This window comes from Cheilinus undulatus, linkage group 17 (genome assembly GCF_018320785.1).
Source record: "Cheilinus undulatus linkage group 17, ASM1832078v1, whole genome shotgun sequence".
NCBI lineage: Eukaryota > Metazoa > Chordata > Actinopteri > Labriformes > Labridae > Cheilinus > Cheilinus undulatus.
The window spans coordinates 43,982,555-44,008,044 of NC_054881.1; the positions used below are offsets into that span (position 1 = coordinate 43,982,555).

Below are 25,490 nucleotides of genomic sequence, written 5' to 3' on the forward strand. Positions count from 1 at the left end.
TTATTACAGAGGAGGAACATTATCACAGAGCAGGAACATTATTACAGAGCAGGAACTTTATTACAGAGCAGGAACTTGATTACAGAGCAGGAACTTTATTACAGAGCAGTAACTTTACTACAGAGCAGGAACTTTACTACAGAGCAGAAACTTTACTACAGAGCAGGAACTTTACTACAGAGCAGGAACTTTACTACAGAGCAGGAACTTTACTACAGAGGAGGAACATTATTACAGAGCAGGAACTTTATTACAGAGGAGGAACTTTATTACAGAACAGGAACTTTATTACAGAGCAGGAACTTTACTACAGAGCAGGAACAATTTACAGAGGAGGAACATTATCACAGAACAGGAACATTATTACAGAGCAGGAACATTATTACAGAATAGGAACTTTATTACAGAGCAGGAAACTTTACTACAGAGCAGGAACTTTATTACAGAGGAGGAACATTATTACAGAGCAGGAACTTTATTACAGAGCAGGAACTTTATTACAGAGGAGGAACATTATTACAGAGCAGGAACTTTACTACAGAGCAGGAACTTTACTACAGAGGAGGAACATTATTACAGAGCAGGAACTTGATTACAGAGGAGGAACTTTATTACAGAACAGGAACTTTACTACAGAGCAGGAACTTTACTACAGAGCAGGAACAATTTACAGAGGAGGAACATTACTACAGAGCAGGAACAATTTACAGAGGAGGAACATTATCACAGAACAGGAACATTATTACAGAGCAGGAACATTATTACAGAATAGGAACTTTATTACAGAGCAGGAACATTATTACAGAGCAGGAACTTTACTACAGAGCAGGAACTTTACAACAGAGCAGGAACTTTATTACAGAGCAGGAACTTTATTACAGAGGAGGAACATTATTACAGAACAGGAACATTATCACAGAACAGGAACTTTATTACAGAGCAGGAACTTTATTACAGAGGAGGAACATTATTACAGAACAGGAACATTATCACAGAACAGGAACTTTATTACAGAGCAGGAACATTATTACAGAACAGGAACATTATTACAGAGCAGGAACTTTATTACAGAGCAGGAACATTATTACAGAACAGGAACATTATTACAGAGCAGGAACTTTACTACAGAGCAGGAACTTTGCTACAGAGTAGGAACTTTACTACAGAGGAGGAACTTTATCACAGAGTAGGAACTTTATTACAGAGGAGGAACATTATTACAGAACAGGAACATTATTACAGAGCTGGAACTTTATTACAGAGCAGGAACTTTATTACAGAACAGGAACATTATTACAGAGCAGGAAAATTATTACAGAACAGGAACATTATTACAGAGCTGGAACTTTATTACAGAGCAGGAACTTTATTACAGAGGAGGAACATTATTACAGAGCAGGAACTCTATTACAGAACAGGAACTTTGTTACAGAACAGGAACATTATTACAGAGCAGGAACTTTATTACAGAGCAGGAACTTTATTACAGAGCAGGAACTTTACTACAGAGGAGGAACATTATTACAGAGCAGGAACTTTATTACAGAGCAGGAACTTTACTATAGAGCAGGAACTTTACTACAGAGCAGGAACTTTACTACAGAGCAGGAACTTTACAACAGAGCAGGAACTTTATTACAGAGCAGGAACTTTATTACAGAGGAGGAACATTATTACAGAACAGGAACATTATCACAGAACAGGAACTTTATTACAGAGCAGGAACATTATTACAGAACAGGAACATTATCACAGAACAGCAACTTTATTACAGAGCAGGAACATTATTACAGAACAGGAACATTATTACAGAGCAGGAACTTTATTACAGAGGAGGAACATTAGTACAGAACAGGAACATTATTACAGAACAGGAACATTATTACAGAAGAGGAACTTTACTACAGAGCAGGAACTTTGCTACAGAGCAGGAACATTTTACAGAGGAGGAACATTATTACAGAGCAGGAACTTTATTACAGAGGAGGAACTTTATTACAGAGGAGGAACATTAGTACAGAACAGGAACATTATTACAGAACAGGAACATTATTACAGAACAGGAACATTATCACAGAACAGGAACTTTATTACAGAGCAGGAACATTATTACAGAACAGGAACATTATTACAGAGCAGGAACTTTATTACAGAGCAGGAACATTATTACAGAACAGGAACATTATTACAGAGCAGGAACATTATTACAGAACAGGAACATTATTGCAGAAGAGGAACTTTACTACAGAGCAGGAACATTATTACAGAACAGGAACATTATTACAGAACAGGAACATTATGACAGAACAGGAACTTTATTACAGAGCAGGAACATTATTACAGAACAGGAACGTTATCACCGAACAGCAACTTTATTACAGAGCAGGAAGATTATTACAGAACAGGAACATTATTACAGAGCAGGAAACATTATTACAGAACAGGAACATTATTACAGAACAGGAACATTATACAGAACAGGAACATTATTACAGAACAGGAACTTATTACAGAACAGGAACATTATTACAGAGCAGGAACATTATTACAGAACAGGAACATTATTACAGAACAGGAACATTATTACAGAACAGGAACATTATTACAGAGCAGGAACTTATTACAGAACAGGAACATTATTACAGAACAGGAACATTATTACAGAACAGGAACTTATTACAGAACAGGAACATTATTACAGAACAGGAACATTATTACAGAACAGGAACATTATTACAGAACAGGAACTTATTACAGAACAGGAACATTTATTACAGAACAGGAACATTATTACAGAACAGGAACTTTATTACAGAACAGGAACATTTATTACAGAACAGGAACATTTATTACAGAACAGGAACATTATTACAGAACAGGAACATTATTACAGAACAGGAACATTATTACAGAACAGGAACATTATTACAGAACAGGAACATTATTACAGAACAGGAACATTATACAGAACAGGAACATTATTACAGAACAGGAACTTTATTACAGAACAGGAACATTATTACAGAACAGGAACATTATTACAGAACAGGAACATTATACAGAACAGGAACATTATTACAGAACAGGAACATTATTACAGAACAGGAACATTATTACAGAACAGGAACATTATTACAGAACAGGAACATTATTGCAGAACAGGAACATTTTTACAGAACAGGAACTTTGTTACAGAACAGGAACATTATTACAGAGCAGGAACATAATTACAGAACACGAACATTATTACAGAAAAGGAACATTATAGCAGACCAGGATCATTATTATATAACATTAACTTTTTTACAGAACAGTAACATTATTACAGAGCAGGAACATTATTAAAGAACAGCAACTTTATTAAAGAACAGGAACTTTATTACAGAACAGGAACATTATTACAGAACAGGAACATTATTACAGAACAGGAACATTATTACAGAACAGGAACATTATTACAGAACAGGAACATTATTACAGAACAGGAACATTATTACAGAACAGGAACATTATTACAGAACAGGAAGATTATTACAGAACAGGAACATTATTACAGAACAGGAACATTAGTACAGAGCAGGAACTTTTTTACAGAACAGGAACATTATTTCAGAACAGGTACTTTATTACAGAACAGGAACATTATTACCGAACAGGAACATTATTGCAGAACAGGAACATTATTACAGAACATGAACTTTATTACAGAACAGGAAGATTATTGCAGAACAGGAACATTATACAGAACAGGAACATTATTACAGAACAGGAACATTATTGCAGAACAGGAACATTCTTACAGAACAGGAACATTATTACAGAACAGGAACATTATTTCAGAACAGGAACATTATTTCAGAACAGGAACATTATTACAGAACAGGAACATTAGTACAGAACAGGAACATTATTACAGAACAGGAACATTATTACAGAACAGGAACATTATTACAGAACAGGAACATTTATTACAGAGCAGGAACATTAGTACAGAACAGGAACATTATTACAGAACAGGAACATTATTACAGAACAGGAACATTATTGCAGAACAGGAACATTATTACAGAACAGGAACATTAATACAGAACAGGAACAGAATTACAGAACAGGAACATTACAGAACAGGAACATTAGTACAGAACAGGAACATTATTACAGAACAGGAACATTATTACAGAACAGGAACATTAGTACAGAACAGGAACATTAGTACAGAACAGGAACATTATTACAGAACAGGAACATTATTACAGAACAGTAAAATTATTACAGAACAGGAAAATTAGTACAGAACAGGAAAATTATACAGAACAGGAACATTATTACAGAACAGGAACATTATTACAGAACAGGAACATTATTACAGAACAGGAACATTATTACAGAACAGGAACATTATTACAGAACAGGAACATTTTTACAGAACAGGAACTTTGTTACAGAACAGGAACATTATTACAGAGCAGGAACTTTATTACAGCAGAACAGGAACTTTATTACAGAACAGGAACTTTATTACAGAACAGGAACATTATACAGAACAGGAACATTATTACAGAACAGGAACATTATTACAGAACAGGAACATTATTACAGAACAGGAACATTAGTACAGAACAGGAACTTTGTTACAGAACAGGAACATTATTACAGAGCAGGAACTTTATTACAGAACAGGAACATTATTACAGAACAGGAACATTATTACAGAACAGGAACATTATTACAGAACAGGAACATTATTGCAGAACAGGAACATTATTACAGAACAGGAACTTTGTTACAGAACAGGAACATTATTACAGAACAGGAACATTATTACAGAACAGGAACTTTATTACAGAACAGGAACATTATTACAGAACAGGAACATTATCACAGACCAGGAACATTATTAGAGAACAGGAACATTATTACAGAACAGGAACATTATTACAGATCAGGAACATTATTACAGAACAGGAAAATTAGTACAGAACAGGAACATTATTACAGAACAGGAACTTTTTTGCAGAACAGGAACATTATTACAGAACAGGAACATTATTACAGAACAGGAACTTTGTTGCAGAACAGGAACATTATAACAGAACAGGAACATTATACAGAACAGGAACATTATTACAGAACAGGAACATTATTACAGAACAGGAATTATTACAGAACAGGAACATTATTACAGAACAGGAACATTATTACAGAACAGGAACATTATTACAGAACAGGAACTTTATTACAGAACAGGAACATTATTACAGAACAGGAACATTATTACAGAACAGGAACATTATACAGAACAGGAACATTATTACAGAACAGGAACATTATACAGAACAGGAACATTATTACAGAACAGGAACATTAGTACAGAACAGGAACATTATTACAGAACAGGAACATTAGTACAGAACAGGAACATTATTACAGAACAGGAACATTATTACAGAACAGGAACAGTATTACAGAACAGGAACATTATTACAGAACAGGAACATTATTACAGAACAGGAACATTAGTACATAACAGGAACATTATTACAGAACAGGAACATTATTTCAGAACAGGAACATTATTACAGAACAGGAACATTAGTACAGAACAGGAACTTATTACAGAACAGGAACATTAGTACAGAACAGGAACATTATTACAGAACAGGAACATTATTACAGAACAGGAACATTATTACAGACCAGGAACATTATTACAGAACAGGAACATTATTACAGAACTGGAACATTATTACAGAACAGGAAACATTATTACAGAACAGGAACATTATTACAGAACAGGAACATTATCACAGAACAGGAACATTATTACAGAACAGGAACATTATCACAGAACAGGAACATTATTAAAGAACAGGAACTTTATTACAGAACAGGAACATTATTACAGAACAGGAACATTATTACAGAACAGGAACATTAGTACAGAACAGAAAAATTAGTACAGAACAGGAACATTAGTACAGAACAGAAAAATTAGTACAGAACAGGAACATTAGTACAGAACAGGAACATTATTACAGAGCAGGAACATTATTACAGAACAGGAACTTTATTACAGAACAGGAACATTATTGCAGAACAGGAACATTGTTACAGAACAGGAACATTAGTACAGAACAGGAACTTTATTACAGAACAGGAACATTATTTCAGAACAGGAACATTATTACAGAACAGGAACATTAGTACAGAACAGGAACTTTGTTACAGAACAGGAACATTATTACAGAACAGGAACATTATTACAGAACAGGAACATTATTACAGAACAGGAACATTATTACAGAACAGGAACATTATTACAGAACAGGAACATTATTACAGAACAGGAACATTATTACAGAACAGGAACATTATTACAGAACAGGAACATTAATACAGAACAGGAACATTAGTACAGAACAGGAACATTATTACAGAACAGGAACATTATTACAGAACAGGAACATTATTACAGAACAGGAACATTATTACAGAACAGGAACATTATTACAGAACAGGAACATTAGTACAGAACAGGAACATTAGTACAGAACAGGAACATTAGTACAGAACAGGAACATTAGTACAGAACAGGAACATTATTACAGAACAGGAACATTATTACAGAACAGGAACATTAATACAGAACAGGAACATTAGTACAGAACAGGAACATTAGTACAGAACAGGAACATTATTACAGAACAGGAACATTAATACAGAACAGGAACATTAGTACAGAACAGGAACATTAGTACAGAACAGGAACATTATTACAGAACAGGAACATTATTACAGAACAGGAACATTAATACAGAACAGGAACATTAGTACAGAACAGGAACATTATTACAGAACAGGAACATTATTGCAGAACAGGAACATTATTGCAGAACAGGAACATTATTACAGAACAGGAACATTACAGAACAGGAACATTAGTACAGAACAGGAACATTATTGCAGAACAGGAACATTATTGCAGAACAGGAACATTATTACAGAACAGGAACATTAGTACAGAACAGGAACATTATTACAGAGCAGGAACATTATTACAGAACAGGAACATTATTGCAGAACAGGAACATTATTGCAGAACAGGAACATTATTACAGAACAGGAACATTATTACAGAACAGGAACATTATTACAGAACAGGAACATTATTACAGAACAGGAACATTATTACAGAACAGGAACATTATTACAGAACAGGAACATTATTACAGAACAGGAACATTATTGCAGAACAGGAACATTATTGCAGAACAGGAACATTATTACAGAACAGGAACATTAGTACAGAACAGGAACATTATTACAGAACAGGAACTTTGTTGCAGAACAGGAACATTATTACAGAACAGGAACATTATTACAGAACAGGAACTTTGTTGCAGAACAGGAACATTATAACAGAACAGGAACTTTATTACGGAACAGGAACATTATTACAGAACAGGAACATTATTGCAGAACAGGAACATTATTGCAGAACAGGAACATTATTGCAGAACAGGAACATTATTACAGAACAGGAACATTATTACAGAGCAGGAACATTATTACAGAACAGGAAGATTATTGCAGAACAGGAACATTATTGCAGAACAGGAACATTATTACAGAACAGGAACATTAGTACAGAACAGGAACTTTGTTACAGAACAGGAACATTATTACAGAGCAGGAACTTTATTACAGAACAGGAACTTTATTACAGAACAGGAACATTATTGCAGAACAGGAACATTATTGCAGAACAGGAACATTATTACAGAACAGGAACATTAGTACAGAACAGGAACATTATTGCGGAACAGGAACATTAGTACAGAACAGGAACATTAGTACAGAGCAGGAACTTTATTACAGAACAGGAACATTATTACAGAACAGGAACATTAGTACAGAACAGGAACATTATTACAGAACAGGAACTTTGTTGCAGAACAGGAACATTATTACAGAACAGGAACTTTGTTGCAGAACAGGAACATTATTACAGAACAGGAACATTATTACAGAACAGGAACTTTGTTGCAGAACAGGAACATTATAAAAGAACAGGAACTTTATTACGGAACAGGAACATTATTACAGAGCAGGAACATTATTACAGAACAGGAACTTTATTACAGAACAGGAACATTATTGCAGAACAGGAACATTATTGCAGAACAGGAACATTATTACAGAACAGGAACATTAGTACAGAACAGGAACATTATTGCGGAACAGGAACATTAGTACAGAACAGGAACATTAGTACAGAGCAGGAACTTTATTACAGAACAGGAACATTATTACAGAACAGGAACATTATTACAGAACAGGAACATTATCACAGACCAGGAACATTATTATAGAACAGGAACTTTATTACAGAACAGGAACATTATTACAGAACAGGAACATTAGTACAGAACAGAAAAATTAGTACAGAACAGGAACATTAGTACAGAACAGGAACATTATTACAGAGTAGGAACATTATTACAGAACAGGAACTTTATTACAGAACAGGAACATTATTGCAGAACAGGAACATTGTTACAGAACAGGAACATTATTACAGAACAGGAACATTATTACAGAACAGGAACATTATTACAGAACAGGAACATTATTACAGAACAGGAACATTATTACAGAACAGGAACATTATTACAGAACAGGAACATTATTGCAGAACAGGAACATTATTGCAGAACAGGAACATTATTACAGAACAGGAACATTAGTACAGAACAGGAACATTATTACAGAACAGGAACATTATTACAGAACAGGAACATTAGTACAGAACAGGAACATTATTACAGAACAGGAACATTAGTACAGAACAGGAACATTATTACAGAACAGGAACATTAGTACAGAACAGGAACATTAGTACAGAACAGGAACATTATTACAGAACAGGAACATTAGTACAGAACAGGAACATTAGTACAGAAAAGGAACATTATTACAGAACAGGAACATTAGTACAGAACAGGAACATTAGTACAGAACAGGAACATTAGTACAGAACTGGAACATTATTACAGAACAGGAACATTATTACAGAACAGGAACATTATTAGAGATCTGGAACTTTTTTACAGTACAGGAACATTATACAGAACAGGAACATTATTTACAGAACAGGAACATTATTACAGAACAGGAACATTAGTACAGAACTGGAACATTATTACAGAAAAGGAACATTAGTACAGAACAGAAAAATTAGTACAGAACAGGAACATTAGTACAGAACTGGAACATTATTACAGAACAGGAACATTAGTACAGAACAGGAACATTATTACAGAACAGGAACATTATTACAGAACAGGAACATTAATACAGAACAGGAACATTAGTACAGAACAGGAACATTAGTACAGAACAGGAACATTATTACAGAACAGGAACATTATTACAGAACAGGAACATTAGTACAGAACAGGAACATTATTACAGAACAGGAACTTTGTTGCAGAACAGGAACATTATTACAGAACAGGAACATTATTACAGAACAGGAACTTTGTTGCAGAACAGGAACATTATAACAGAACAGGAACATTATTACAGAACAGGAACATTAGTACAGAACAGGAACATTACAGAACAGGAACATTATTACAGAACAGGAACATTATCACAGAACAGGAACATTAGTACAGAACAGGAACATTATTACAGAAAAGGAACATTCATACATAACAGGAACATTATAACAGAACTGGAACATTAGTACAGAACAGGAACATTATTACAGAACAGGAACATTAGTACAGAACAGGAACATTAGTACAGAACAGGAACATTATTACAGAACAGGAACATTAGTTCAGAACAGGAACATTAGTAAAGAACAGGAACATTAGTACAGAACAGGAACATTAGTACAGAACAGGAACATTATTCCAGAACAGGAACATTATTTCAGAACAGGAACATTATTACAGAACAGGAACATTAGTACAGAACAGGAACATTATTACAGAGCAGGAACTTTATTACAGAACAGGAACATTATTACAGAACAGGAACATTAGTACAGAACAGGAACATTATAACAGACCAGGAACATTATTACAGAACAGGAACCTTATTACAGAACAGGAACATTATTACAGAACAGGAACATTAGTACAGAACAGGAACATTATTGCAGAACAGGAACATTAGTACAGAACACGAACATTATTACAGAACAGGAACTATCTTGCAGAACAGGAACATTATTACAGAACTGGAACTTTAGTACTGAACTGGTACTTTTTTTCAGAACAGGAACATTATTACAGAACAGGAACATTAGTACAGACCAGGAACATTAGTACAGAACAGGAACATTAGTACAGAACAGGAAAATTAGTACAGAACAGGAACATTAGTACAGAACAGGAACATTATTACAGAACAGGAACATGAGTACAGAACAGGAACATTAGTACAGAACAGGAACATTATTACAGAACAGGAACATTATTACAGAACAGGAACATTAATACAGAACAGGAACATTATTACAGAACAGGAACATTATTACAGAACAGGAACATTAGTACAGAACAGGAACTTTGTTACAGAACAGGAACATTATTACAGAGCAGGAACTTTATTACAGAACAGGAACTTTATTACAGAACAGGAACATTATTGCAGAACAGGAACATTATTGCAGAACAGGAACATTATTACAGAACAGGAACATTAGTACAGAACAGGAACATTATTGCGGAACAGGAACATTAGTACAGAACAGGAACATTAGTACAGAGCAGGAACTTTATTACAGAACAGGAACATTATTACAGAACAGGAACATTAGTACAGAACAGGAACATTATTACAGAACAGGAACTTTGTTGCAGAACAGGAACATTATTACAGAACAGGAACTTTGTTGCAGAACAGGAACATTATTACAGAACAGGAACATTATTACAGAACAGGAACTTTGTTGCAGAACAGGAACATTATAAAAGAACAGGAACTTTTTTTCAGAACAGGAACATTATTACATAACAGGAACATTCTTTCAGAACATGAACATTTTTACAGAACAGGAACATTATTACAGAACAGGAACTTTGTTGCAGAACATGAACATTATAAAAGAACAGGAACATTATTACAGAACAGGAACATTATTACAGAACAGGAACATTATCACAGACCAGGAACATTATTATAGAACAGGAACTTTATTACAGAACAGGAACATTATTACAGAACAGGAACATTATTACAGAACAGGAACATTAGTACAGAACAGAAAAATTAGTACAGAACAGGAACATTAGTACAGAACAGGAACATTATTACAGAGTAGGAACATTATTACAGAACAGGAACATTAGTACAGAACAGAAAAATTAGTACAGAACAGGAACATTAGTACAGAACAGGAACATTATTACAGAGTAGGAACATTATTACAGAACAGGAACTTTATTACAGAACAGGAACATTATTGCAGAACAGGAACATTGTTACAGAACAGGAACATTATTACAGAACAGGAACATTATTACAGAACAGGAACATTATTACAGAACAGGAACATTATTACAGAGCAGGAACATTATTGCAGAACAGGAACATTATTGCAGAACAGGAACATTATTGCAGAACAGGAACATTATTACAGAACAGGAACATTAGTACAGAACAGGAACATTATTACAGAACAGGAACATTAGTACAGAACAGGAACATTAGTACAGAACAGGAACATTAGTACAGAACAGGAAAATTAGTACAGAACAGGAACATTAGTACAGAACAGAAAAATTAGTACAGAACAGGAACATTAGTACAGAACTGGAACATTATTACAGAACAGGAACATTAGTACAGAACAGGAACATTAGTACAGAACAGGAACATTAGTACAGAACAGGAAAATTAGTACAGAACAGGAACATTAGTACAGAACAGGAACATTAGTACAGAACTGGAACATTATTACAGAGCAGGAACTTTATTACAGAGCAGGAACTTTATTACAGAGCAGGAACTTTATTACAGAGGAAGAACATTATTACAGAGCAGGAACATTATTACAGAATAGGAACATTATTACAGAGCAGGAACTTTATTACAGAACAGGAACATTATACAGAACATGAACATTATTAGAGATCAGGAACATTATTGCAGAACAGGAACATTATTATAGAACAGGAACTTTATTACAGAACAGGAACTTTGTTACAGAACAGGAACATTATTACAGAGCAGGAACTTTATTACAGAACAGGAACATTATTACAGAACAGGAACATTATTACAGAACAGGAACATTATTACAGAACAGGAACATTATTGCAGAACAGGAACATTATTACAGAACAGGAACTTTGTTACAGAACAGGAACATTATTACAGAGCAGGAACTTTATTACAGAACAGGAACATTATTACAGAACAGGAACATTATTGCAGAACAGGAACATTATTACAGAACAGGAACTTTGTTACAGAACAGGAACATTATTACAGAACAGGAACATTATTACAGAACAGGAACTTTATTACAGAACAGGAACATTATTGCAGAACAGGAACATTATTGCAGAACAGGAACATTATTACAGAACAGGAACATTAGTACAGAACAGGAACATTATTACAGAACAGGAACTTTGTTGCAGAACAGGAACATTATTACAGAACAGGAACATTATTACAGAACAGGAACATTATTACAGAACAGGAACATTAGTACAGAACAGGAACATTATTACAGAACAGGAACTTTGTTGCAGAACAGGAACATTATTACAGAACAGGAACATTATTACAGAACAGGAACTTTGTTGCAGAACAGGAACATTATAACAGAACAGGAACTTTATTACGGAACAGGAACATTATTACAGAACAGGAACATTATTGCAGAACAGGAACATTATTGCAGAACAGGAACATTATTACAGAACAGGAACATTAGTACAGAACAGGAACTTTGTTACAGAACAGGAACATTATTACAGAGCAGGAACTTTATTACAGAACAGGAACTTTATTACAGAACAGGAACATTATTGCAGAACAGGAACATTATTGCAGAACAGGAACATTATTACAGAACAGGAACATTAGTACAGAACAGGAACTTTGTTACAGAACAGGAACATTATTACAGAACAGGAACATTAGTACAGATCAGGAACTTTATTACAGAACAGGAACATTATTACAGAACAGGAACATTAGTACAGAACAGGAACATTTGTTACAGAACAGGAACATTATTGCGGAACAGGAACATTATTACAGAACAGGAACATTAGTACAGAACAGGAACATTGTTTCAGAACAGGAACATTATTACAGAGAAGGAACTTTAATACAGAACAGGAACTTTATTACAGAACAGGAACATTATTGCAGAACAGGAACATTATTGCAGAACAGGAACATTATTACAGAACAGGAACATTAGTACAGAACAGGAACATTATTGCGGAACAGGAACATTAGTACAGAACAGGAACATTAGTACAGAGCAGGAACTTTATTACAGAACAGGAACATTATTACAGAACAGGAACATTAGTACAGAACAGGAACATTATTACAGAACAGGAACATTATCACAGACCAGGAACATTATTATAGAACAGGAACTTTATTACAGAACAGGAACATTATTACAGAACTGGAAGATTATCACAGAACAGGAACTTTTTTACAGAACAGGAACATTATTACAGAGCAGGAACATTATTACAGAACAGGAACATTATTGCAGAACAGGAACATTATTGCAGAACAGGAACATTATTGCAGAACAGGAACATTAGTACAGAACAGGAACATTATTACAGAACAGGAACATTATTGCAGAACAGGAACATTAGTACAGAACAGGAACATTAGTACAGAACAGGAACATTAGTACAGAACAGGAAAATTAGTACAGAACAGGAACATTAGTACAGAACAGGAACATTAGTACAGAACAGGAACATTATTACAGAACAGGAACATTAGTACAGAACAGGAACATTAGTACAGAACAGGAACATTAGTACAGAACAGGAACATTAGTACAGAACAGGAAAATTAGTACAGAACAGGAACATTAGTACAGAACTGGAACATTATTACAGAACAGGAACATTAGTACAGAACAGGAACATTAGTACAGAACAGGAACATTATTACAGAACAGGAACATTAGTACAGAACAGGAACATTAGTACAGAACAGGAACATTATTACAGAACAGGAACATTATTACAGAACAGGAACATTAGTACAGAACAGAAAAATTAGTACAGAACAGGAACATTATTACAGAACAGGAACATTATTACAGAACAGGAACATTATTACAGAACAGGAACATTAGTACAGAACAGAAAAATTAGTACAGAACAGGAACATTATTACAGAACAGGAACATTAGTACAGAACAGGAACATTAGTACAGAAAAGGAACATTATTACAGAACAGGAACATTAGTACAGAACAGGAACATTAGTACAGAACAGGAACATTAGTACAGAACTGGAACATTATTACAGAAAAGGAACATTAGTACAGAACAGAAAAATTAGTACAGAACAGGAACATTAGTACAGAACTGGAACATTATTACAGAACAGGAACATTAGTACAGAACAGGAACATTAGTACAGAACAGAAAAATTAGTACAGAACTGGAACATTATTACAGAACAGGAACATTAGTACAGAACAGGAACATTAGTACAGAACTGGAACATTATTACAGAACAGGAACATTAGTACAGAACAGGAACATTAGTACAGAACAGGAACATTAGTACAGAACTGGAACATTATTACAGAACAGGAACATTAGTACAGAACAGGAACATTAGTACAGAACAGGAACATTAGTACAGAACAGGAAAATTAGTACAGAACAGGAACATTAGTACAGAACAGGAACATTAGTACAGAACTGGAACATTATTACAGAACAGAAAAATTAGTACAGAACAGGAACATTATTACAGAACAGGAACATTAGTACAGAACAGGAACATTAGTACAGAACAGAAAAATTAGTACAGAACAGGAACATTAGTACAGAACAGGAACATTAGTACAGAACAGAAAAATTAGTACAGAACAGGAACATTATTACAGAACAGGAACATTAGTACAGAACAGGAACATTAGTACAGAACAGAAAAATTAGTACAGAACAGGAACATTATTACAGAACAGGAACATTAGTACAGAACAGGAACATTAGTACAGAACAGAAAAATTAGTACAGAACAGGAACATTAGTACAGAACAGGAACATTAGTACAGAACAGAAAAATTAGTACAGAACAGGAACATTAGTACAGAACTGGAACATTATTACAGAACAGGAACATTAGTACAGAACTGGAACATTATTACAGAGCAGGAACTTTATTACAGAGCAGGAACTTTATTACAGAGCAGGAACTTTATTACAGAGGAAGAACATTATTACAGAGCAGGAACATTATTACAGAATAGGAACATTATTACAGAGCAGGAACTTTATTACAGAACAGGAACTTTATTATATAACAAGAACATTATTATAGAGCAGGAACATTATTGCAGAACAGGAACATTATTATAGAACAGGAACTTTATTACAGAACAGGAACTTTGTTACAGAACAGGAACATTATTACAGAGCAGGAACTTTATTACAGAACAGGAACATTATTACAGAACAGGAACATTATTACAGAACAGGAACATTATTACAGAACAGGAACATTATTGCAGAACAGGAACATTTTTACAGAACAGGAACTTTGTTACAGAACAGGAACATTATTACAGAGCAGGAACTTTATTACAGAACAGGAACATTATTACAGAACAGGAACATTATTGCAGAACAGGAACTTTATTATATAACCAGAACATTGTTACAGAACAGGAACATTATTATAGAACAGGACCATTATTACAGAACAGGAACTTTATTACAGAACAGGAACATTATTACAGAACAGGAACATTATTACAGAACAGGAACTTTATCACAGACCAGGAACATTATTATAGAACAGGAACTTTTTTACAGAACAGGAACATTATTACAGAGCAGGAACATTATTACAGAACAGCAACTTTATTACAGAACAGGAACATTATTGCAGAACAGGAACTTTGTTGCAGAACAGGAACATTATTACAGAACAGGAACATTAGTACAGAACAGGAACTTTGTTGCAGAACAGGAACATTATTACAGAACAGGAACTTTATTACGGAACAGGAACATTATTACAGAGCAGGAACATTATTACAGAACAGGAACTTTATTACAGAACAGGAACATTATTGCAGAACAGGAACATTATTGCAGAACAGGAACATTATTACAGAACAGGAACATTAGTACAGAACAGGAACATTATTACAGAGCAGGAACATTATTACAGAACAGGAACATTATTGCAGAACAGGAACATTATTGCAGAACAGGAACATTATTACAGAACAGGAACATTAGTACAGAACAGGAACTTTGTTACAGAACAGGAACATTATTACAGAGCAGGAACTTTATTACAGAACAGGAACTTTATTACAGAACAGGAACATTATTGCAGAACAGGAACATAATTGCAGAACAGGAACATTATTACAGAACAGGAACATTAGTACAGAACAGGAACTTTGTTACAGAACAGGAACATTATTACAGAACAGGAACATTAGTACAGAACAGGAACTTTGTTACAGAACAGGAACATTATTACAGAACAGGAACATTAGTACAGAACAGGAACTTTGTTACAGAACAGGAACTTTATTACAGAACAGGAACATTATTACAGAACAGGAACATTAGTACAGAACAGGAACTTTGTTACAGAACAGGAACATTATTACAGAGCAGGAACTTTATTACAGAACAGGAACTTTATTACAGAACAGGAACATTATTGCAGAACAGGAACATTATTGCAGAACAGGAACATTATTACAGAACAGGAACATTAGTACAGAACAGGAACATTATTGCGGAACAGGAACATTATTACAGAACAGGAACTTTGTTACAGAACAGGAACATTATTACAGAGCAGGAACTTTATTACAGAACAGGAACATTATTACAGAACAGGAACATTATTACAGAACAGGAACATTATCACAGACCAGGAACATTATTATAGAACAGGAACTTTATTACAGAACAGGAACATTATTACAGAACTGGAAGATTATCACAGAACAGGAACTTTTTTACAGAACAGGAACATTATTACAGAGCAGGAACATTATTACAGAACAGGAACATTATTGCAGAACAGGAACATTATTGCAGAACAGGAACATTATTGCAGAACAGGAACATTAGTACAGAACAGGAACATTATTACAGAACAGGAACATTATTGCAGAACAGGAACATTAGTACAGAACAGGAACATTAGTACAGAACAGGAACATTAGTACAGAACAGGAAAATTAGTACAGAACAGGAACATTAGTACAGAACAGGAACATTAGTACAGAACAGGAACATTATTACAGAACAGGAACATTAGTACAGAACAGGAACATTAGTACAGAACAGGAACATTAGTACAGAACAGGAACATTAGTACAGAACAGGAAAATTAGTACAGAACAGGAACATTAGTACAGAACTGGAACATTATTACAGAACAGGAACATTAGTACAGAACAGGAACATTAGTACAGAACAGGAACATTATTACAGAACAGGAACATTAGTACAGAACAGGAACATTAGTACAGAAAAGGAACATTATTACAGAACAGGAACATTATTACAGAACAGGAACATTAGTACAGAACAGAAAAATTAGTACAGAACAGGAACATTATTACAGAACAGGAACATTATTACAGAACAGGAACATTATTACAGAACAGGAACATTAGTACAGAACAGAAAAATTAGTACAGAACAGGAACATTATTACAGAACAGGAACATTAGTACAGAACAGGAACATTAGTACAGAAAAGGAACATTATTACAGAACAGGAACATTAGTACAGAACAGGAACATTAGTACAGAACAGGAACATTAGTACAGAACTGGAACATTATTACAGAAAAGGAACATTAGTACAGAACAGAAAAATTAGTACAGAACAGGAACATTAGTACAGAACTGGAACATTATTACAGAACAGGAACATTAGTACAGAACAGGAACATTAGTACAGAACAGAAAAATTAGTACAGAACTGGAACATTATTACAGAACAGGAACATTAGTACAGAACAGGAACATTAGTACAGAACTGGAACATTATTACAGAACAGGAACATTAGTACAGAACAGGAACATTAGTACAGAACAGAAAAATTAGTACAGAACTGGAACATTATTACAGAACAGGAACATTAGTACAGAACAGGAACATTAGTACAGAACAGGAACATTAGTACAGAACAGAAAAATTAGTACAGAACAGGAACATTATTACAGAACAGGAACATTAGTACAGAACAGGAACATTAGTACAGAACAGAAAAATTAGTACAGAACAGGAACATTATTACAGAACAGGAACATTAGTACAGAACAGGAACATTAGTACAGAACAGAAAAATTAGTACAGAACAGGAACATTAGTACAGAACAGGAACATTAGTACAGAACAGAAAAATTAGTACAGAACAGGAACATTATTACAGAACAGGAACATTAGTACAGAACAGGAACATTAGTACAGAACAGAAAAATTAGTACAGAACAGGAACATTATTACAGAACAGGAACATTAGTACAGAACAGGAACATTAGTACAGAACAGAAAAATTAGTACAGAACAGGAACATTAGTACAGAACAGGAACATTAGTACAGAACAGAAAAATTAGTACAGAACAGGAACATTAGTACAGAACTGGAACATTATTACAGAACAGGAACATTAGTACAGAACAGGAACATTATTACAGAACAGGAACATTATTACAGAACAGGAACATTAATACAGAACAGGAACATTAGTACAGAACAGGAACATTAGTACAGAACAGGAACATTATTACAGAACAGGAACATTAATACAGAACAGGAACATTAGTACAGAACAGGAACATTAGTACAGAACAGGAACATTATTACAGAACAGGAACATTATTACAGAACAGGAACATTAATACAGAACAGGAACATTAGTACAGAACAGGAACATTATTACAGAACAGGAACATTATTGCAGAACAGGAACATTATTACAGAACAGGAACATTATTACAGAACAGAGTCATTAATACAGAACTGGAACATTATTACAGAACAGGAACATTAGTACAGAACAGGAACATTATTACAGAACAGGAACATTATTACAGAACAGGAACATTAATACAGAACAGGAACATTAGTACAGAACAGGAACATTAGTACAGAACAGGAACATTATTACAGAACAGGAACATTAATACAGAACAGGAACATTAGTACAGAACAGGAACATTAGTACAGAACAGGAACATTAGTACAGAACAGGAACATTAGTACAGAACAGGAACATTAGTACAGAACAGGAACATTAGTACAGAACAGGAACATTAGTCCAGAACAGGAACATTAGTCCAGAACAGGAACATTAGTCCAGAACAGGAACATTAATACAGAACAGGAACATTAGTACAGAACAGGAACATTAATACAGAACAGGAACATTAGTACAGTAGTTTTCACTTTTAAAATCTGAGCTCATCCCTTCAATTTTTAGCTTTTCTCTTTCTCTCCTGCAGCTCCTGGATCAGGAGGATCAGGGCTTCACTGTAGTCAGGGGCGGCCCTGTGCTCCTGATATTTTTACCGTGTAAAGTCCTTCTGTGTGACCATCATCTTCATGCCAGAGTCTGTTAGATGAAGACCCCTCCCACCGGGCTGTAAAGGTTAAGTGACCTCCAGCAGGTGAATAGCTGTGTTTTATGGACTCCAGAGATCATGTTCCTGCTGACCAGCATGTTGAGGAGACTCTCCAGAGACTCTCACGCCTCGCTCTGACTTCTTGAGCTTTGGCTGAGCAAACAGCTCATCCCCCCTCAGAGGATCCGTCTTTTATTCGCCGCCGCCTCCTCAACAATCGTCTTTTGATTACCCCGACTAATTAAAACTCCAACAAGCTGCTGCCAGAAGCCTCGCCCCCCCCCCCCCTCCTCGCCGCCTCCTCCTTCAGGTCAGCCGGCTCCCTGAGGAGCGAGAGCAAACAGGAGAACAGAGGAGGAACACCCACAGGCTGTTTCTGCGGCTTCATCCTTTCTCCTCTCCTCTTATCCTCTTTAATCCTGAACCTCTTTATGCTTGTTAAGCTGCTGGAGCCGTGTGGAGCCCAGGGCCCGGGGCCAGGGGGTCAAGGAGCCTCATCCAAGACCCCCCCCTTCTGCAGTGGTGGTCCAGGTCCTCAGTGAAGAGAGCGGCGTGAATCCTCGGCTGGAACAAACACTGAGAGCCTCGCCGAAACAAGAGTTAAAGTAAATACGAGCAAAAGTCCAAAGACGCTCGCTGCTCCTTCAGGAGGAGGATTTCAGACCCCACACAGGTTTGAACCTCCAGAAGGAGAATTTAGAGACGATTCTAGAGATGAAGGAGAGATGAAACCGTGAGGATGTCTCTGGAAGAGTTTAGAATATAATGTCAGCTAAACCCGTCCCTTTCCTCTCAGAAGGTTGTCATCAACAAAAATGTCATCAAAACAGCATGATGGGTTCTAAAAGATCGTCCTCGCCTCTGCAACTATCTGCAACAATAATCTGCAACAATAATCTGCAACAACAATCTGCAACAACTATCTGCAACAACAATCTGCAACAACAATCTGCAACGATAATCTGCAACAACAATCTGCAACAACAATCAGCAACAACAATCAGCAACAACAATCTGCAACAACAATCAGCAACAACTATCTGCAACAACAATCTGCAACAACTATCTGCAACAATAATCTGCAACAACAATCTGCAACAACTATCTGCAACAACAATCTGCAACAACAATCAGCAACAACAATCTGCAACAACAATCAGCAACAACTATCTGCAACAACAATCTGCAACAACTATCTGCAACAATAATCTGCAACAACTATCTGCAACAATAATCTGCAACAACTATCTGCAACAACAATCTGCAACAACTATCTGCAACAACTATCTGCAACAACTATCTGCAACAATAATCTGCAACAACTATCTGCAACAATAATCTGCAACAATAATCTGCAACAATAATCTGCAGCAACAATCTGCAACAATAATCTGCAACAACTATCTGCAACAATAATCTGCAACAATAATCTGCAACAACTATCTGCAACAATAATCTGCAACAATAATCTGCAACAATAATCTGCAGCAACTATCTGCAACAACTATCTGCAACAATAATCTGCAACAATAATCTGCAACAACTATCTGCAACAATAATCTGCAACAATAATCTGCAACAATAATCTGCAGCAACTATCTGCAACAATAATCTGCAACAATAATCTGCAACAACAATCTGCAACAATAATCTGCAACATTAATTCATATCTGATTTTCAACAGTGGAGTTAAACTGAACTAGGAGAGCAGAAACATTCAACATGGCTGATTTTAGCTCCATCCAGTACGCCGTTTAGTCCTGTGATCCTGATGATGCTCAGACCTGGGTCTGGAGGAGTCTAGGACTGAGACCAGAGTCTGGAGGAGTCTAGGACTGAGACTAGAGTCTGGAGGAGTCTAGGACTGAGACCAGAGTCTGGAGGAGTCTAGGACTGAGACCAGACTCTGGAGAAGTCTAGGACTGAGACCAGAGTCTGAAGGAGTCTAGGACTGAGACCAGAGTCTGGAGGAGTCTAGGACTGAGACTAGAGTCTGGAGGAGTCTGAGTCCCTTTAACAACATTGTGGTGTACTGGTTAGACTGGGACAGGGACTGGGGGTCTAGACTGGTCTGTGTGTAAAAGCCAAGGATGGAATGTTTTATTAAGGACGACAGAATGTTGGTGAAGCTGGGGACGTTGGGGCGTTTCTTCTCAGTTTTGCCATAAAGGCCATAATTGGCAACTTCAGGAAAGTGGGTGGAGCTGCACAGCTCCACCCACTTTTCCTGAAGTAGCCAACCACGTGAGTCTGCTGGTGTATCTGAGTCTGAGACTGAGTCAGGATGTGCAGTCCATGAAGGGGCCTGGTCTATGTCTACACCTCAGACAGCTCTACAGCAGGACTCACTTCCTGTCTGGACTCCTCTAGACTCTGATGTAGCGTCATCTGAAGGCAGACTATCTGGTCTATCAGGTGTTCTGTTGTCCAGGTGTCAAACTGGTTTCAGTCTGGTGTGGTTTTTATGAGAGCGTGGAGTATTTGGTCTGATTGTTGTCCGTGTTCTCTGGTCCTGCCATGAGCTGTAGATCCTCATCCCTCTGAGTGTCTGAACTCTTTGTGACTCACATCCGTCCTCTTTGTGTCCCTGATGTTTAAAGTCCTCGGGCCTTAGACCAGCTCTGAGCTCCTCACCAGTCTGTCTGAGCTGTCACTGCTCATTCTGTCCAGTTTGTCCTTAAAGAAGGAGCAGATGGATGAGTTTGAAACTGGACCTGAAGTATCAATAATTCATCCTGTAGCTTTGATAACGGCTGAGGCTCTGCCCGTGTGTCGGCCATGTGTTCTTCAGTCCTCATGCTGAGTCTGTTAGCATGATTCTAAAAGAACAGCTGACCAGAACGCCATCAGAGAGACTTAGCAAAGCACAGACAGAACGTCAGAGAGGAGACGAAGATCAGGATGTGAGAGAGCGAGTTACTGGGAACAATGTTAGACCAAAGACCAGTTCAGATCCACAGGATCTATCATTAATGAGTTAAACATGCAGAGAATAGACCTGCATTCATGTGGAGCATAGACTCTCAGAAACAGCTGCAATCTAACAAACAACAGTTCACTCACAAGAACCGAGCTTCAGCAGCAGAAACATGAGCATGAGCTAAAACCTGCAGCAGGGACCCCCAGACCCCCCTACCCACTATCACCACAGGACCTCTGTGAAAACTATTCCATGTCTTTTCTCATGATTCTTCATTATTCATGCAAATGATATTTAACAGGGCAGAATTCAGACCTAAGCTCCCACCCCCGAGGAGTCCCAGACCCCAGACTGGCAACCAGTGACTCAAAGGACACAGATTTAACCCTTTCAGACAAGTTTACATCAGTCTCAGAGGTCCTAGAACACGCCTCCTCCTCTCTCCTCTCCTCCTCCTCCTCCTCCTCATCTCTCCTCCTCTCTCCTCCTCTCCCCCTCTCCTCCTCTTCCTCCTCCTCCTCCTCCTCCTCCTCTGCTGAGTAAAGCGTGTGGTGCTTAAAGGCAGAAATGTGGCGTTAGGACTGTTGATGTAGTGGTAGACATCCACAGCTAGCAGCATCAGTGGATAAGAGCAGTGATGGCGGCGGCGGCCATGATGGCGTAGCTTCGATAACCAGGGTTAGGGTTAGCAGAACCCCCATGGCCCCTTAGAAAGCACACAGACCAGCGTTGGGGACTTGTGGTTCATTTGATGGCGTCTTTAATTGATTAAAAAGTGCTCTGTTAAACTGTCACAGAACATTTGGATCCAGTCACGGGTCTTCGTCCTGCAGCGCCGCTGATGTCCTTCAAAGGTGCCGACTCATTAGGGAGGATGTGGTCTGAGACTGCTGTGGATCTCATTAGAGCGGAGGATTATTCACACACATGTGGAGTATAGGGGGAAAACACTCACCACCAGGGGGCGCTGTCAATCAAAACAGCAACTAAAGATAAGCTCCGCCCACTGCTGCGCCTCACTTCTCATGGTGGCTGTTCACTGGTGGTTTCATGGCTGAATTTCACATAATGAAGGAGAAAAGCGGTTAAAAGTGGTCCGAAGTCTTTCCCAGAATGCTTTGTGAGCAGCTCATCACTCTCTCTCTCTCTCTCTCAGGCTGTTTTCCAGGAAGTGCAGCGGCTGTCTGGAGAAGATCGCTCCCACAGAGATGGTGATCCGGGCTCTGGAGAGCGTCTACCACCTGGGCTGCTTCTGCTGCTGCGTCTGCGAGCGTCAGCTGCTCAAAGGAGACGAGTTCATCCTGAGAGACGGCCAGCTGATGTGTAAGAGCGACTACGAGAGGGAGAAGGATCTGCTCAGCACGGCCAGCCTCGACTGCTCCGACTCTGGTAACTGACCCTCAGAGACCAGGTCCTGTAGTGAGACCAGGGCCAGTAGTGAGACCTGGTCCAGTAGTGAGACCTGGTCCAGTAGTGAGACCTGGGCCAGTAGTGAGACCTGGTCCAGTAGTGAGACCAGGTCCAGTAGTGAGACCAGGTCCAGTAGTGAGACCAGGGCCAGTAGTGAGACCTGGTCCAGTAGTGAGACCAGGTCCAGTAGTGAGACCAGGGCCAGTAGTGAGACCTGGTCCAGTAGTGAGACCAGGTCAGTAGTGAGACCAGGGCCAGTAGTGAGACCTGGTCCAGTAGTGAGACCAGGTCAGTAGTGAGACCAGGGCCAGTAGTGAGACCTTGTCCAGTAGTGAGACCAGGTCCAGTAGTGAGACCAGGGCCAGTAGTGAGACCTGGTCCAGTAGTGAGACCAGGTCCAGTAGTGAGACCAGGGCCAGTAGTGAGACCTGGTCCAGTAGTGAGACCAGGTCCAGTAGTGAGACCAGGGCCAGTAGTGAGACCTGGTCCAGTAGTGAGACCAGGTCCAGTAGTGAGACCAGGGCCAGTAGTGAGACCTGGTCCAGTAGTGAGACCAGGTCCAGTAGTGAGACCAGGGCCAGTAGTGAGACCTGGTCCAGTAGTGAGACCAGGTCCAGTAGTGAGACCAGGGCCAGTAGTGAGACCTGGTCCAGTAGTGAGACCAGGTCCAGTAGTGAGACCAGGTCCAGTAGTGAGACCAGGTCCAGTAGTGAGACCAGGGCCAGTAGTGAGACCTGGTCCAGTAGTGAGACCAGGTCCAGTAGTGAGACCAGGGCCAGTAGTGAGACCAGGGCCAGTAGTGAGACCAGGTCCAGTAGTGAGACCTGGTCCAGTAGTGAGACCAGGTCCAGTAGTGAGACCTGGTCCAGTAGTGAGACCAGGTCCAGTAGTGAGACCTGGTCCAGTAGTGAGACCTGGGCCAGTAGTGAGACCTGGTCCAGTAGTGAGACCAGGTCCAGTAGTGAGACCAGGTCCAGTAGTGAGACCAGGGCCAGTAGTGAGACCTGGTCCAGTAGTGAGACCAGGTCCAGTAGTGAGACCAGGGCCAGTAGTGAGACCTGGTCCAGTAGTGAGACCAGGTCCAGTAGTGAGACCAGGGCCAGTAGTGAGACCTGGTCCAGTAGTGAGACCAGGTCCAGTAGTGAGACCAGGGCCAGTAGTGAGACCAGGTCCAGTAGTGAGACCAGGTCCAGTAGTGAGACCAGGTCCAGTAGTGAGACCAGGGCCAGTAGTGAGACCTGGTCCAGTAGTGAGACCAGGTCCAGTAGTGAGACCAGGGCCAGTAGTGAGACCAGGGCCA

The 25,490-nt window shown here is 37.8% G+C and overlaps 1 protein-coding gene across 1 annotated transcript in view; it reads left to right on the forward strand.

Moving 5' to 3' along the window:
- LOC121524834 (LIM homeobox transcription factor 1-beta-like) overlaps positions 1-25,490 on the forward strand; it is an 87,608-nt gene that overhangs the window by 48,025 nt on the left and 14,093 nt on the right. The window contains exon 3 of the mRNA XM_041810348.1: positions 23,937-24,169. Within this exon, the coding sequence (XP_041666282.1) occupies positions 23,937-24,169 (233 nt within the window). The remainder of the gene's footprint in view (positions 1-23,936; positions 24,170-25,490) is intronic.